The sequence below is a fragment of the Echiichthys vipera genome (genome assembly GCF_963691815.1).
Source record: "Echiichthys vipera genome assembly, chromosome: 11".
NCBI classification, from domain to species: domain Eukaryota; kingdom Metazoa; phylum Chordata; class Actinopteri; order Perciformes; family Trachinidae; genus Echiichthys; species Echiichthys vipera.
In genome coordinates this window covers 15,952,885-15,970,523 of record NC_139836.1, presented here as the reverse complement: position 1 = coordinate 15,970,523, position 17,639 = coordinate 15,952,885, and the positions used below count along the sequence as shown (strand labels likewise).

General features: G+C 38.4%; 1 protein-coding gene across 2 annotated transcripts; it reads right to left on the bottom strand.

Annotated features, from left to right (window-relative positions):
* Nucleotides 1–7,592: 7,592 nt before the first annotated feature.
* On the bottom strand, nucleotides 7,593–17,247 carry bmp5 (bone morphogenetic protein 5). Of its 2 annotated transcripts, none has more exons than XM_083922353.1 (7): nucleotides 16,263–17,247; nucleotides 13,659–13,851; nucleotides 10,396–10,544; nucleotides 9,880–10,077; nucleotides 9,312–9,388; nucleotides 9,076–9,186; nucleotides 7,593–8,941 (listed from the first exon to the last, which is right to left on the bottom strand). In XM_083922353.1, the coding sequence occupies exons 1-7, from the start codon at nucleotides 16,774–16,776 to the stop codon at nucleotides 8,792–8,794; spliced, it is 1,392 nt and encodes a 463-aa protein (XP_083778479.1). In that variant the 5' UTR covers nucleotides 16,777–17,247; the 3' UTR covers nucleotides 7,593–8,791. The 2 variants fall into 2 exon arrangements, with proteins under 2 accessions (XP_083778479.1, XP_083778480.1); XM_083922354.1 differs by having other exon boundaries at nucleotides 8,790–8,941; nucleotides 9,141–9,186.
* Nucleotides 17,248–17,639: the final 392 nt, after the last annotated feature.

The following is a 17,639-nucleotide window of genomic DNA, read 5'->3' as shown; positions in this document are numbered from 1 at the left end:
GAGACCTCTACCTCTCTCTTTGAGAGGAGGGCGAATCACATGATCAGCCCTCAAAAAGCCTTTTTTTGTGTAGCAGACTTCAAGGTTGATGTCTATCTGTTGCCCGCCCCTAAATTTTTGTATTGCCTCTAATGACTTATTAATGGCCCTTCTCACAAAACAGTGCAGGGGACAGTAAAGGTTCAATTTTGAAGTATACAACTTTTAAATAAATGTTTAAACTATTAATAATCAGTGCTGGTAATTATTTCTGTCAAAAAGAAATTTGTTGTAGTTATATTTGCCTGCAGATAATTACTCATTTGACATAATTTCATGGTTTGAGTGGTTTGTTAGCTTTTAAATTCTATTCAGACGTCTGTAAATGTGTGTGTTAAATGTGGAAATGATGAAAACGGCATTTTGTGGAAGCACTAAATCAGTGCAAATTATTTCTGTAAAAAGGCTAATACCACAGTGCACCGTGTTGGATATGCATACTGAAACTTTGAAATGAATATGTTGGGGAACTCAATATAATGATCAATAATCCCTAATGATATCTGTTATTATCACCATAACAAATGTAAATCATCATTAGTATTCCTTGCCTAGTGTCAGAAAAATGACAACTTTTCAAGGAAAACTTGCTTACTCCATGGCTCTTTTTCAATCCATGATGACTGAATCAACCAATTAACCCTAACTGGCCTTTTAACATTTCTATTTCAAGGAAACTCGGCAGCTACGTTTTATCTTGACAAATACCAGATGCAGAGGGTCACTTTAATGAAGTGGCCTTCAGGGGCTTTCCTGCCTTTAGGAGTCAATGCAATACAGGTGAGTGGAAACTTTAAAGTCTAAAATAGTATGTAAGTGGTGGATGACATTTTACAAAAATAGTGATAGAACATGTCATCTGACATCTGTAAGAAAAAGAAAATAGCCTTTTTTTGTAAGCTGTTAGAGAAATATTTCAAATTGGATGTAGTTTCAAGCTAACAATGATATGTGGAACATCGATAATAACTATTTTCTGTAGTACATTTATAAAAATGCATAGTTGGATCTTACTTACAAAATCATGTGTGAGTTGTTGGGCATTAGGTAAATAAACACTGTACTTTTCAGTGTACACAGGATGGATGATTTTGGCATTTGGCAATCAGATTAGCATTAACTAATTAGCCTCACTCCAGATCTCAGAAACCACTGACCAGGTGTTTGATTTGTTCATACAAAATAGTGTGGGAAAATGAAGTTAAATAAAGTGGCAATTCAGTCTAATTATCAGGCTTCTAACAAATAGAACAATTGCACAAACTTCAGAGTTTGTGTAAATTAGGCAAACGGATATGCCGTGACAGGAAAAAGGACGTGTCTGCGTTAGTTTGCAAACTGTCTCTTGAAAACAATATATTTTACACATGAGGATTTCGGAGACCAAGCACCTGATGAATGCCTCAAAATATGAAATAAGAATGGAACAGTGAAAATGTCACAATGTGTTTCTAAACTGGAAAACGTTGCCTATAAAAGAAAGAGACTATTCTTTTTTTGTACTAAGAAAGAAACAGATGTGAAAAATAGTACTTTATAGAGTGCAGGTTTCGGCAAGGCATGAAAGAGGTTTTAAGCTCTGAGATATATACTGAAAACAAAGTGAGAGAAAGAAAACAGGAACCAGATTAAATCAATTTTCATCCTCCATCCGTCTTCAATTTATACATCATGGATTTAACTGAACTGTAACAACAAGAGAGTCCTGATGGTGGGCGAATAGCACATGATCATCACCCTGAAAGCAATAGTCATGACAGTCTTTCATACCCAAAGAAGATGAAAGGTTTTTTTACATAGTTAGAATTATTACACCCAATCCCACAAAAACAGACCACTGGATGGTGTATAATTGAAACTGAATCATGAATAAGACACGCTGTACAAAAGAGCAAAGAATGTGCGTATATAAAATCTTGTGGAAGGAAAGGCATCACCACCCGCATGTTATCTCTAAGAGAGCAAAAATGACCACAAACACTTTTAAGAAACAAAATAAAATGTAAAGCCTTTTTAAAAATAGCAGCCTACCTTACAGTTTCTTCAGGAAGGCTGGCTGCTCTGAGCCAACTTTCCACAGCTCCCCTTAGAGACAGCATGTGTGGTAAAGATTATCCTCACAGTAATCACACCGGAGAGCGTCCTGTGGCTTTCAGTCACAAAAGCCACTGACCTGTGTGTTGCGTCCACGCATGATCATAACTGCTGAGCATTGATGTATAAAATACCATTTCCCTGCAGCCTGAAGTAAGGTTGTAGCGCCTGCCAGTTCAGAATAATGAACATTAGTCTAGATTTTATAATACTTTATACCCATATCATTCATTTATGCTACAATCTTCACAAAGGCATTAGTTTACACCACTCTGTCACAGACACATCCAAGCGGATGTTTCTAAGCAGCCAGATATTTATTGTACAGATTTTTACATTGTACCACAGAGGACTTCATGGCTGGATTACTGCTCCGACTGGATCATAAAGTTAAGAGTTTCATGCAGTGTATCCGTATCCTTGGTGGGAGAAATTGAATTTCACAGAGAAATTTACAACAGCCAGACTACACATGAACTGGGCTAAGTGGTGGCTGTTGACATCTCTATTTCCTTTCTAAATGGGAACACTAGCATGTTTTGTTCATTATTGTTATGGGGGTGCAAGGCAATGACAGGATAGATAAAAATCACCCTGGTAAAGTAAACATTTGTTTATACTCGGGTCAATATGATACCTTTGTTTCGGTATAGATACCAGCATATTTTTTGATACCTTACTTTTTTTGGAGGCATAACATATTTTTCTACAAAATCTTGTTTTGTTTTTTTAACCAAAGAAGCCAAAGTTTGTCAATGTTCATTATTGTACACAATCAGCCTTACAATCCCTTGATAAAATAGTGTCATTACATTCAACTGTACAATAAAAGAAAAAGTAAACAAGATTTTGAATCCGACCAGACATTTAATACTAGCTTCTGGTACTTTGGTTCTATGAACTCATTTCACTTGGTACCAAAAAAGGACTGAGGTCTGGAGACTGCCCTCTACCAAAAACAGACCCCATAGGTTGTTTATACAAGCAGCTTATTACGACCCATTTTAATGCATATTGTAGTCTTGCATAGCCAGACCTATCGCCAAAACTCCACAGCTGGGGTATGGTCTTGGTGGGGGAAAAACACTCTAGCTTGTTTGTATTTCTTTCCTCAAAACAGACAGTGGAGATAGCTGTCAGGCTTTATACTAGCACTGTACATTCAGTGAGCAAGACTACATTTAATTGGGTAGCGAGTTCTAGCCTTAGTAATTATGACAAGAGTCTGGTGAAATAGTTTAAAAACCGACACAAAGTCCACATAGGGTCCACATAGAAAGGAGGTCGGGTCGGATGGAGGGGTTGAACAAACACAGGACCCAGTAGTTCACTGTTTGTGCCAAAAGGCAACAGAAGTTATGTAACAAACCTACTTATTTTAACGAAAAACAAGTTTTGTTGCCTAAACCTAACCAAACTGCTACCATTTGATGTTAACCATGTGTTTAAATCTGCGACTCGTGCTACGGTATGAGGACATCCTGATCTGCTGCTTAACAAAGGGGACATACACACCTATCTGCAATCAGGGGACATACATATTTAGATGCCTTCATGCAATCAGAGGGCATACTCACATGCACACCTTCATACAATCAGGGGATGTATGGGCCAACTGGCTCTCTTTCAAGCACTCAATTGGGACATTTCAAACGCCCTAGAAGCCACTTAGTTTGCCTATGCGTCAGGCCGACTCTGCTAGTACACATTGGAGGTTGCACTTTGTCTAAGCAGAGTATAACCTCTAATCTAAGGTATGGACACTCGATATCCTTTAATTATCTTGGCTATGACCATGATTAACTCATTCCGTGCTTTTTTGTAGTGCTTACATTGTTTACTGTAAACAAGCAGAGCAGCAGGTTTTTATAGAAATAATTTACCTTTATAGAGTGAATCTTTTTATGTTCTGCTTTTGTTCTTTCTTTCAGTCCTTTGTTCATAATTGTGCCCAGATATGCCCGGGTGCTTCTGATGTACCTTTTTGGCAGCATTTTAAACATTAGTTTGAGAGCTCGGTGATACAGTAAATCCGCATGATTAGTGCAGGACAGAAACATCCTTGGCCTCAGAAACAGGTTTATATCCCACATCTGCCTTGGTTTGTATTTTTCCTTTAAATCTTTTTTTTTTATTGTATGTGTTCTTACACATAAATTGTATGATAGATGGGTGACAGCAGGGCATAACTAACCAGCACAAAAAGAAGAGAGCAGAAATGAATAGCACATCATGTCAGAAGCTTTTATTTCTGCTCAGACAAACCCTCAAAAGAATCTTAAAAATATTTGCATTTTTTTCTGGATTCTCATGGAAAATATATTTCATTAATGCTGCACGCAATAGAAAAAAAAGGAAACGGAAAACCCAGCTGAGATTTACATTAAAAACAACGGTGGGTAAACATTTTATAGAGTTATTTAAAGTAAACAGAGTGTTGGAATTCATAATTCGACTTTATTAACTAAATCACCTCCAAAAAGCACTGCTAAACTTTAACACTGAAATTCAGCTATTTTAATGCACATGTTAAAAATTCAAGATTTGAAAACTATAGAGATGGTTGAAATGAACAGGTGCCACCTCTACTGCTAATGGGAAGTGACAGTTGACTTCACAAACAGTCTGTCGTAACTCTGAAAACCCAAACCCCCTTTTTTTTTCTGGCGGTGGAAGGTAGTGTGCATAATGTGAATAACCAGCAAACATAACAGTGTTTCTGAGTTGCCCTCTGTTGGGACACATTCCTTGCTGGTATTGCTGCAGCCTTGTCATACCAAACAACATGTAAAAATGCGACCCATATGGTCTTCCTTTTCAAGAGGGACTGATTGAGCTGTTTGGAAGTCATAGCCCACCCACAGAATACAAATAAGGAGAACCATATGTGGGGAGATGAATTAGGTAAACTGGACAACATTTTTATTAGATACAATTTCACTTGCCTTGTCAATGGACTGCAAGGTGACACTTTGAAAATAAACGTTGAGCCTTCGAAAGAAAAAGACCTCTAGTTAGCAAAGGTTAGATTTATGAAACAGGAATTACTAAACCAAACGAACAATAACTATTTTGCTTTATATTTGTATCAGATTGAACAAAATGGTCAAAACCATTTGACCTGCCTGCATTAGAGCTGACTCCACCACTAATTGAGCACATTAATGACAGTCAAAGTCGCAAATATAACGTTTAACTGGAAGTGTGCCTTTACAGTAACTGGCATATTACTCTAAACACCATTAAGACTGTGAACAAATGTTTAGTTTCACAGTTCATGAGTGTGTTTATGTAAAATCCAACTCGTCTTTCATGGACTACCCACACGTGATTTTCATTTCAACTGCAAATGTTCCTATTTAGAACACCTGTTTACAACATGAATGACTACTCAAATACTTTAACTACACTATAAATAAATCATTATGGGAAGTGTTCTACAGGAAGTGTAAGAGCCATTGGCTTAGAAAAAGATGTTGTTTCTAAACCATTTCTATTGCGTGCTTTCAAAAAGTCAGAAACTGTTGCTAATTATCTTGAGTTACTTTGAATCTTAGATGTTTATAGACTTTTTAAAATGGGTGACTGTGGCATCACTCAACTTAAAAATTCACTTCAAACATTATTGGAAAAAGAAAACAGACTGTAAAATAATGTAGCCTCTGTGATTTGATCTGTGAGGACATCTCCGAGCACAAATACCACTGTAGGTCTGACAAAATGAGCGGCTTGTTGTATCGGCTTTTTGATTTGCAGTATTTGTCAACATAATTCTTGCTTATGATGGTTTGGATTAGATTAAAAAAAAATGACTCCAGTCATCCAGTCATCCAGCCAGCTAAGAGCTTCAAGATGATTTCTCCTCACTAAATATATCACATTTGCTGAACAAAAGAACATATTCTCAACAGCCGCTCATGTGGACATGTCTGTTTTCTCAATCAAGTGAAGAGTACATGTTTGTGGTGGAAAAAATCTTAATATCAGCACCTGGAAACACATCCTGACATTATGTAAGTCTTTACGTTAAGCCAACAGTATGTCGTGACAAATACTATAAACCTGAGAGTATGATTCATGAATTATTCACAAGATACCCTTCACGAAAAGTAAACTACGGTGGGTTGTTACCTTTTTCCAGCATGTTTTAGAAGTGGAAGTGCTGATCTGATGAATGCCGAGGCACCTCTGACTCACTGCAGCCTGTTTGGGACCACAGGGGTCTCAGAGGAGAAGGGGCCACTATAATAATCTGCCCTTAGTATGGCAATTGTTACCGTTTCCTTTCATGTGGTCAAAAGGTTGCTGCCGAGAGGGTTGTGTAGTATTGGAGAACTTAAATGAGAGCTCATTCATAGCAGCTCCTGCATTACAGAAAAGGAAGAAATTTAGCTGAATTGGAAAGAATCTATGATATTAAACAGTAGATGGGATTGTGAAGTGCTAGGAGTAATCATGCCAGGCAACAGGCCGCAGGAATGCAAATCACCCCTCAAGCCAAGAGTTAAGTTAGCAGGTGGCCTCCTCTATTCACTGAATGTCAACACTCCTTTTAGATGGAGCCCACATAACATCTGGGCAGGCCAGCCACTGCTTTTAATTAAGTGAAATACAGTCACTCAATGTTCTGCCATGTCAGAGAAAAAAAATGTTATAGAAGTGGGAGTGAAGGGGGAGAAAAGGTGCAACAGTACATATCCTGTGTTCAGTGAAGGTCAACACAGTTGTGCAAATAAATATTAATCCTTAACCTAATCCCTAGATTTCCAAGACCATTGAAAATCCATGCGTAACCAGAGTACTTTTCTAGAAACAGCACGTTTTCTCGCAATTTTTAATGAAAATTCTGTATATCCTGAATGAGGAGGAAATGCAACAACACTTGCTCAGATTAGTTTATGTTCTCTACTCTGTTTCCCGGGGTGAATCTTAGCTCTGAGCAAATGGCAACGTCCAAAATACCTGTACGGAGAATGCAAGCAAGCAGAGGTGTGCCATACACATCCCATAAATCATGTGATGGATGGTATCTTTCCCCATACTCAGGAAGGGGTTACTTACAAAATGATATACTTTTCTCTGCTGGCTGCCTCATGATAATCACATTTTGGGGCGTTCTTTGGAGGTCACAGCACTGCTTTATTGCTAGAACTGTACCACTAGCATTACCACTCCCCAAGAGCATGTCAGCAGGCTCCCTGGGTGGACCCCTAGTTTATATCATACTTGTCAAACATTTATAAATCTGAGACGGTAGTCCAGCAACAGTGTGTAAAACATCCGCACAACTCCAAACAGAAATACAAAAGAACAACTTGATTTTTGAAAAGGCTGGAGGACTTGCAGCTGGAGGAGGGGAAAAAGCTCCAAGACTTCTGCATATAGTTTAAGGTGATGAATTGAGCGGGAAAAGTAGTAAGGTCAAGTAAAGGCAAAGTAAAAAATACAAGTTTCAAAGTTGAACATTTATTAAAATACACAACAACAACAACTACATTAAGATATATTTTTCCCAAACATAAGATAGAATTAGTGTGGAGAAACAACATGTGCAGCCAGTCTGCAGAGGAATGAGAAAATAGTGTTTGTGGATGGGATTTACATAAACATTGTCTAAAAAAAATGACTTCATTCATAAGTGAACACTCAACATTTTGAGTGTTTCATTCCAAACTGACATAATCCCCTTCTGCGAACACATTCTGTTCTGAAAAACAAAAAAAGTTGGCCTGAAAAAAGGTGAAACAGTATCAGTGCTGAAAGACAGTGGCAGCTTGAAAATAACTTTGGGCAGTTTGGTTTACATTAGAGAATACTCTTTTCCAGTAATCCAATTTGATTCTCCAACAGCTTATTTTAGTTGTGATATAAGTGCTAATTAGGGCAGTGTATTTTAAAATATTACCACTACCCTTGTACTTAATGATACTGATACCAGTAGAGTACTTCATTTGATACCTTTTTTTTCCCTACTTCGTTCGATACGCATCATGTGAATGGAAGTATCTCGGCCCGCTGAGCTGCCAACTCTGTCAAATACACCTTGCTCGACTTCACCCCAACACAGACTGCGTGGGTTGTAGCTGCTGCGGTAGTGAGTCAATTACATGTCATATTAAATCGAAGAACACTTGAGGTGATTGATTGGCTGCAAGTAAGAACTATACAAATAGTCTTTTTTCTAGGTCTAGGTATAAACAGGATCAAAGGCAGGTATTATTGGACTGGAGAAGTCTCAATACTACTCTGTATTGGGTTAATACATCATATACTGACATCCATGTATTATTCTAGCTCAGTGAGCATTTATAGCACACATATATTCATAAAGGGGAAAAACAAGCAGAAGGGCAAGCGATCTTACGTATCATAATGACTCCAGTGAATAGTTAACTCATAAAAGTTATGCAGACGTAACTTAGAGGGAGTATATGCCAACGGACACAAAAGTTAACTGGTAAGTGACGTAAAGTAAAATCAACATTTTGTCCATATGAATTAAATATCACAATATTCAGTGCTATTTAAAAAAAACAACAAAATAAATTAGATAATAGAACTTTATATACATAATACTGTACATCACATCACACCTGCAGCAGATGCGTTTTCCAGCGATACCCATACCAGATAGCATAAATTAAAGTTAGGCCAGTCACTAATGGCAACCACACGACCTAACTACCATATTTCTATATTTCTTGAGGATAACATTTGAGCTGTCATCAAAGTAAAGCACCGATATCGCGTTGAGCTTGGTCGGGGCACAGCATGGCTTTGGCACATTGTCAGGAAACATTAAATGGACCTATAAATGATAGCATAAAGAGGTGCAACAGCAGTGAGTTTCAAATGAATTAGTACTGCTGAGAACATTATAGTAGCTTATAACGTGATTTTTATTGCAATATGCATACACAAAGCACTCTAAAGAGTACTTACCAGGGTTTGCACAATTGCATGATTTGTTGCATTCATGTGTGCGTTGAGTGGAAAAGAACATTCACCGTCACAGTAGAATGCAGCATAGCCTTCAGGTGCAATGATCCAATCCTGGACAAAACATGAGCTTCCTTTATTTATGACACCTTATAATATCAATCAAAATGCATTGTTCATTGTGGTGTTATAAAATATTATTAGAATTTTTTTGGAGATATGAAATAATGTTGTCTTACCTGCCAGCCCAAATCTCGAAAACTGACGTAAAGTTCATGCTTCTTGCAGGCTTGCTTCTGTTCACTTGTGTTGTAATCTGAAAAACAATCAAAGATTTCTAATCATAACAGAAAGTAATTCATGTTTATATATTTTTGTTAACTTCCTATATAAAGCCTTTAAAGCTTCTGAAGAAATGCACTATAAATACATAAATGTAGTCCATAACTACAGACTTTTGGAAGTACACAAGATCATCCTAGTGTTCTGTTGATCACAACATTATTATGATAAATATTCCCTTTAAATGTTATACTGTTGAAAAACAATGGATGTTCCATGAATTTGGAGTTGTGTTTTCTTTCCCACATCGGTGTGCAATCTGGCCAGTACTTGTAGAGATGTCTTGCTGCTGGAAATTAAGTTGGTTAGTCTGACTAATGGATGGACAGGGTAAAAGGATGTCATCAAAATATATATAACTGAGAGATCGGATGTATGTAGGATAAAAGGAATTATAAAAATATATATATTACTATTACTACTTTACTACCTATAACATCTTAACTATAATATAAGTGCACATACCTCCAGTTTTTGGTGCCCTAGATGATTCTTGTTGATTAGTAGATTTATTGCGATTGTGGTTCTTTTTTTTCCCACCAGCAGCTCTGACAGAGCGAAGCAACACCCCACTGGCCTTGAAGAAAGCTACCAGGAAAGGCTGTTTGGACTGAGGCCCGTTTCTCCCAATGATTCCAGCAGATTTTATGTTGATACTTCGGCCTTTAAAACACAGAAGGTAAATAAAACTTTCAAAACAAAACTAAAGAAAAATGGGATTTTGTCCTGTTTTATGACTGCTTTCAAGGTAAGTCCAGTATCTTTACATATACTTGTTCAAACCATTTGTCTTTTTTGTATATTTATGCCTTTTTATTGGTGGTAAATAATAAAAAATCCACAGATTGTCAAATATACAAGTCACGTCTGTCCTGAAGTCAATGAAAATATTGTTTTAACCTTCCTTAACTTTGTGTATTCCAAAAGTATGTTACAAGTAAAAGAACACATTAATTGAAAGAAAAACTGAACTTCACTTGCCATCTACAGTTTCTACACCAAGCTGCAGGCCCAAGTTCTGCTGTGGGTTCATCACCCAGTGGTTACTGGTGGCTGTGATGTCAAACACTAGCCAGCCCCCATCGGATGCCTGGACCTTTTTGGAGTCGAGCAAGAACGTCTCTGCATCTCTGAAGGTAAGAAAAAACAATAAAATGAACATCTGCATTAAATAAACAGCAGTTAAAATGATGCACGCCCAAACAGTGCATAACGTGCAAGCAGCAACTGCTAATACTAAAACATACAGTATGTCTTCTAATTATTTAAAACATATAATAATCCATTGAAAAGATTTTCATAATAAGTCTCTGTGGGTATGTTGGTTTTCAAGATATTACTGCGTTTGGGAGAGGTGTCAGGGAAATGAATGTGGTCATTAGAAAACCTCAGTGCCTGCTATGGTGCATTAAACTCTAGAACAAATGAAAACTGTCTGTGTACCTTAATGTTGCAAAGCTTTAATGGGAAACAAAAAGGACACCATATGCTTCTTTGAGAACATTTATCTGATTCCAAGAGGTCTTAACCAGTTAGAGTGGAACAGATAAACGAGGTATCAGTGACTGGGAAAAAGCATCCTTCCAGCATTGGGATCAAACTCTGTAGCAGAAGTCAACAATCTGAGGGACTTTTATTGGTTTCTCCTTCTCTTAATTCTTTTGAAATCAAACATTTGTCTCTTAAAAGGCTTTCAGTATTGAAAACTGGTGATTTGGTGTGTAAGAGTAATTTGGGAATTTTATATGCTAGCTTTGTACTAGAGGAAAAAAAGAAAGAAAGCAGCACCACTATTGTTGAATAAGCTGTGACTTAATAAACTGCAGAGTTTAGTGGTACAACATGTGCCAAGATTTCAGCTATTTGATGGGCAAAACATTTCAGGAGTTATGAATCATGTATATCAGCCCTTGAATATTTTTAACATGAGCCTGACATAAGGTATCAATCAACCCTAAGTCGAAAAAGCCCCGCTTTACAATTTGCATCAGATTTCTTTCAAGTGGCAGATCGGATAAGGGAGTGCCTTTTCAGTTCTTGTGGTTACAGTACATGGTGCTGGTCAGAGAGAACCAAGAGTTTCCATGTGGCCCCAATAGTGATAGGAATTATTTGTGTGTTTATTACAGGTGTAATAAAACTCAACCTCATGGAATTCCACATGAGGTCAATTGTTATGAGTGACATACTGGTGAACTTCCTCTTTGAAATGTAAAGTACTAAGCTCATATCCTGTGATAATTTAGTTGGCGGTTAAGAATTCACGAGAGGAAAATGCTTCTCCTGCCCCTTCATATCTGATTACTGGATGTACTTTTCCACAGAGAGTGAGTTAAAGTGAGTGGATACCAGGGATAGAGGTAACTTCTCTTCTTTAGACAAACCTGTCTCCTGCAAATTATGTTCACGTGCCACTATTCTCCATTAGCAATTTATGTTCAGCAGCAAAGTTCAGAAGCAGAATAGGACATCATGTGACGCTGATGTAGTGGAGTAAAAGGAGGTCAGTGCGGTGCATAGTTGTCTGACTTTAAATGTACCCTGTGGAGTTTTTGACCACCAGTATGTGAAGCAGTATGTCCTTGTTTGTTCCGTTCATGTGCTCAAGGACGATGGCAATAAAGAACCAAAATATTTTGCAATGTCCCAACAATGGCAGTGAGGAAGACAACTGCTAGCAAACAAACAAGGATGTTAAAACTGTAGGTTTGGAATTCTAACAAAAATGAACAGACAATGTGTTTTGGTGAGAAAGAATGAATGAAAACATAACTTTGTTCAGAAAAAAAACACTACAAGGTACCTTTAACACCGGCATCTCCAGTTCAGTAGAGTTGAGTAATAGTTTGCTGTATTTAACATTTACCACAATCTTTATTTAACCACACGAAAGGGGTTTTTAATTGACAGGAAGTGAGGGGAGATAGTCCCTGTTGGATGGACTGGAACTAGGGACATTACTATTACTGTACTGTACATGGTCACTATCTACAACCCTTAAAATACCCCAACAAAGGGGTTCTAGTTTTGCTACCTAACCCCATTAACTTGCGAAATAACCATCAATCTGTGTGTACGGTATTAACATTCTGTATATTGAAGAAAAAGGTTTACAAACTAATAGTACTCATACCATTTGATTTTAGTGTGGCTTTTTAAGTGCAGGAAACACTACAGCAAACTGATTTTTTAAAAACATACTCCAATATTATTTCAAAGATTTCTTGCACTGGGGAGTAATTGTTCTCCTGTGTTAACACTAACTCAAACACACCATTTCCCATGAAAATGTGTGTGAAAACTCAGACTGAGCAGTCTCCCCCTTTAAGATGCCAGAGTCCATTGACTTGGACCTTTTCAAAGCCCAGGAGGGCCGTATCTCCCCTTCAATCACCCACACACATTTTTGACAAGCAAATGTGGGCCCACTTTTAAGTACACCCTTGTGTATTCAGCTATGTCATGGTTTAAACTTCCGGAATATTGTTAAGACAGGCAGGTGGTGGGCATAACAGTGACCACAGCAGCACCCAAGGGAGCCCCTTCCCCCCTATTGTGGGCCCTCATGATTTCATCTGGGACGCAGCCAGCTTGGCAGGCAACACAAGACGAGTGATAACTGATGGACCTTCCAAGCCTCATAAGTGGCCAACTTGCTAATGGAGTTCTCTTTATCCGAGAACTATATTTGTAAGGCAGACATGGTGCGACTGAAGGAGAACAGAGTTGGAGATAGAAGGGCGGTCTGTTTGAGTGTAAAATTTTAACTGCGCAAGACAATAGCTGTTGGACTATTTGCCTCTTTAACTTTGAAATAGGATAACTGTGGGGTCAAAGTACTGATTGGGACCCCGTCAGAGTGTTACTGGACTAAAATCACTGATTAGAAAGCAGCATTTTAATGTTTTAGATGGTGGAGGTCGAACTAATTTAACCATTTTATATGTTGTTGCTATTTTAATCTATAACAAGACATTTTTTGGGTAGCAGGTCATGTGTATGTAAGTGTGTATGTACGGTATTTAAGATCATAAAAAGTAACTTCTTCTACTTCTGTCGGATAAATGTAGTAAAAAATAAATTATTTGCATCTAAAATTGTTTGGAGTATAAGTATAAAGTAGCAGAAAATGGACATTCTCAAGTGCAAGTACCTCAAAAATATATGTAGGTACAGTACTTAAAGTAAATCTACTTAGTTTCAATCCCACATTGTCTTTTGGTTTTGGTTGATTAGCTACTTACTTGTTTTGATATTCCTTGATGACTTGATATATGGTAACCTTCAGAGTAACATTTTCGTAGCGAGCATGACTGCGGTCCTTATAGATCCGAAACTCTGCCGCAGTCACCGCCTCTCCTTCAGGGATCTGCGTCAGGTCAAAACGGAACTCCTTGTAGTGTCTTCGTTGATGGGAAAAATCTTTATCTTTTTCCACTGGGAAGAAAATATTTTATAATTAATTTCATTTTTACGGGCAGCAAAAGCTCACAACTGACCAAAAAATATGACTTCAACTCCTGAACCGCTGTGCGCGTTGCTCTGAGGAGAAAATATGGCAGCATTAACGCACAGAAAGAGAGTAATTTATCACATCTTCTTTTACATTCCAGGTCCAATCCAAACATTTTGACTACCAACAAAAGCACTTTCCAGTTCATTAAATCAGTCAACTGAATACAGGTAGCAGTTCCCAGACAGGCTCTCTACTGTGTGCCTAACTGCATTCTCTGGCCATGATGAATGGGCTGTCAGTTTAGAAAAACAGGCTGATTTCAATTAAAGACACTTTCGTCTGCTCCTCAAGTGAGAAAAGACCAGACAGGATTCTTCAACGTCATGTGAGCGTCTACTCTGACCTCATACTGACCTCTTGTAGGTTTCTTACAATGAGTTAAGAGCGTTTAACGAACCTTAACCTTTAAAACTAAATATTCCTTATATAATGAGTAACATAACATATTTTGTCCGGACTTTCATTTTTGAAAATGTTTAAAAACGTATAACACGTATAATTGTTTTAGATTTAAAAAATAAAAGATATGAACAGCTTTCAAGGGGTTGCATCTACTGTATTTTTGGGGATAAAATAAACCCCCTCAAAGAGCCTTAGTGTATCAACATGTGACAAAAGATACTTTGATGCTGCTAAAAAGGCGGCCACTAACTGTCTCACACCCCTGCCTAGTAGCAGAAAAGGAGCATGTGGCTGAGGTCAGTGGATTTTCTGACATCCGCGGTGATATCATGCAGTGCATTTCCCTGATATTTTATCGAGAGAGAACGCCTGCGGTTACTTAGCACAAACAGGCCAGAGGTCAGGTCTGACTTTTACCCACTGAGCGTGTTCCATTATATTAGCCACAGGCAGTAATCTGAAGCAGAGGTGCCACTAGCTCTTAGAATAAGTATTAAATAATAATGACTTCACTCTCTGGTGCATTCTTGATGTGTTGCATATAGATTCAGCTTGTTCTACCAGGACAGTATCCATATTCATTCCAGTATTTTTGTTAACAAGTTTATTAAATGACCGGTGTTGTGTTTCATCTTTACTCCCTTTGCATACAATCTCATGGATTTTCAATAGCTGACTTCTTATTAACGAGAAGTTCAAATGGTTACAGTAAGCATATTAAACTGCATGAATTGCCACATAGACGTTTCTTAAACAGTTGAGGTCAGTAGCTATATTTGAGTGTACTGTAATAAAGACAGAGCCCCATTGAACACTTCACTGACAGTCCCCAGAACGAGAGCAGAGCTTTCAAGGCTGACAGTGTACATGCCCTAGTATAGTGGTAAGTGGAAACAGATGGGCTCAGGCCAAGGTGAGGGATTATGCTTCCAACAACTCTACACAAATTCACTTTTACATGTTTTGCTCTATATTTAAGTCCTTGAAATCCTCAACGCTATGTTACCTAAATGTTATTTATGGTGATTTATTTATCTTTCATTTGGGATTCTGCAGTGCTGTTTCATATTTAATTTCAGACTAACTTTCAACATGACATGGATAATATTATAATTCCCATTACAGAACAATAGCCTAAATGCTACAAAGAACATGTATTAAGAATGGAGCTACTGCTTTGTTTTAGTGACAGGACCTCAAGAAATAAAGGCATCAGTCAATATCACTCCCTTTTTAACAACAGGAAATAATTTAGACCAATTTTCTCAAGGTCAGACAGTCATCTGATAAGGTGCTCTGAACTGCTGGGTTAAGGGTCGCTGCTACTGAACAAACACAATCATTATGAAGATCAGCTGCTCTTTAATGGGAAGCAGCACAAATTGATAAGGTCAAAATGTTGGGCCTAAATCTGATAAATACTCAAATATTCTAAGACATAAGCAACTGAACTGACTGATGTCTGAAGATGTACTCACATGTTCACATTTAGATTTTGAAATAAAATAAATAAGCTTATGAGTAAGGAGGACTGAACAACTGTAAAACTTAAATAAGTTTGTATAGTTTCTTTTATAGGATCACATATCTCAGATTATTTAAACAAAATGTGCATGTGTCAAATTATATTGACAAAATCAATTAACCACATGTGCTGAAAGCAACATAGTCAGGCTAATTATATATTAATGGACTGAAATATACTCTTGAACTGTTCAAATACACGAATGAATACTTGAATGCTGCAGGATTTAAAAAAAAACAAAAAAACAAAGTTAAAGGCTTTTCATTAGTGCGCAGATAGTTTTTAAAATTTTGAGATCTCTCTAAATAATATTGAAACCTGGCCCGCAATCCAATTTCTACGAAATTCATAAAATAGATTTAAGGAAACCATGGTGAGAAACGAAAACATGTTAATGCCACTTACCTAAATTGACAAAACTCATCACCATGTCGGCATCATTGAGAAAGTTGGTGTCCTGCGCTGTGGTGAGTGCGGGGCTGTGGCCTAACAGAGGGGCCGCTCGGTAAGGCTGTGCCACACGGGAGTACCCGGCATGCTGGGGGCTGTAGTAACCTTTCCTGGATTGCCCTTGAGCCTTGGCACCGAAGCTCTTCCCTGCGCCCTGCTGCTGCTGCTGCTGCTGCTGCTGCACCCCCTCCTCCTCCTCCACGGCCATGGCGTTGTACAGGTCGAGCATGAACAGCGGCGCGGAGGACGCCTGCTTACCGGGAGAGAAGGGCCTCGGACGGTGAGGCAAGCCCAGGATGGAGAGGATCTCTCTTTGGATCTCCCTGCGTTCATGATTGCGCAACCTCCTGTAAATAAAACTAGAGTGCACATGGTTGTCACTTAACCCGCAATGGGCGCAAGACAGAAAACTCAAGCAGCTCCACGCAAGTCCAAGTACAGCACGGTTCAGAGGTGTAAGCGCTGTCATCTTGACAAATAGTTCACTTTTGGGGCTGTGAAGTTGAACTACATCGCACTCTGTGAGAAAAATAAAATCATTTATATATCTGCCAATACGAACTCATAGACTTTCCATATTAGACAGAGGCACCGCAACTTTCACGGTGGTAACTGAGGAGGCTCTTTCTTTTCTTTTTTTTTTAAACCAGTCAGCCCGTCTGCTAATGAGGTATCAGCTTGCAGAAAAGTCGCCGCTCCTCTCCTGTGCGCGTATGCGCGAGCTTCCTCCGGCAGTATTTACTCCTCCAGGGTCCATCCAAAGCTTCTGCCACTGCCACACCAAGTATTTATGGAGCTATGACCCCGTCCCTCACCTTACTCCTCTGTGATGCAGAAACGCGTAGTTACGCCCATAACGTCGAGGGATACCCTTAAATTTCCAGTAGATGAAACTGTGTTGAACTGTGTCAAAAATGAACAGAGAGCAGCTCGACTTTCTTTCCTCTTTTCCCCCTTAACTTTCCCTCCCGAGGGAGTGTATTGGGGCTAGTTGCCCTCTGAGTCCATCCCACTCTCAAACTTTTGTTTTTGCATCCACCTCTCGCGGCTGCAATAAAACTTCAGCCCAGTCCCATGATGAATGTGGCGGCTCAGGAGTGTAAAAGGAGACACTTGAAATCCGAGAGCCCGTCTTAACGAGTGAAAGAATAATGACAGAGGCTTTTAATCACCTCAACTTATTGAAGTCCGCATGTTTATGGGAGACGGCTCCAGCTGCATTCACCACCAACTACAAGTATCCTATTTGTATCCATATGGGCTTAAACATTATCTACTGGGATGGTGTTAAATATTATTTTATTAAATGCACAATCAAACAAGTGTACCATC

Bases quoted from the DNA above. Each gene is read 5' to 3' on its own strand.
- bmp5 (XM_083922353.1), bottom strand. From the start codon at position 16,776: ATGACAGCGCTTACACCTCTGAACCGTGCTGTACTTGGACTTGCGTGG. The intron at 10,078-10,395 runs GCAAGTGAAGTT...TGTGTTTTAAAG, and splicing joins TGGTGTAGAAACTGTAGATG to GCCGAAGTATCAACATAAAA. The intron at 9,389-9,879 runs GTATGTGCACTT...ATTGTTTTTCAG, and splicing joins TAGGGCACCAAAAACTGGAG to ATTACAACACAAGTGAACAG.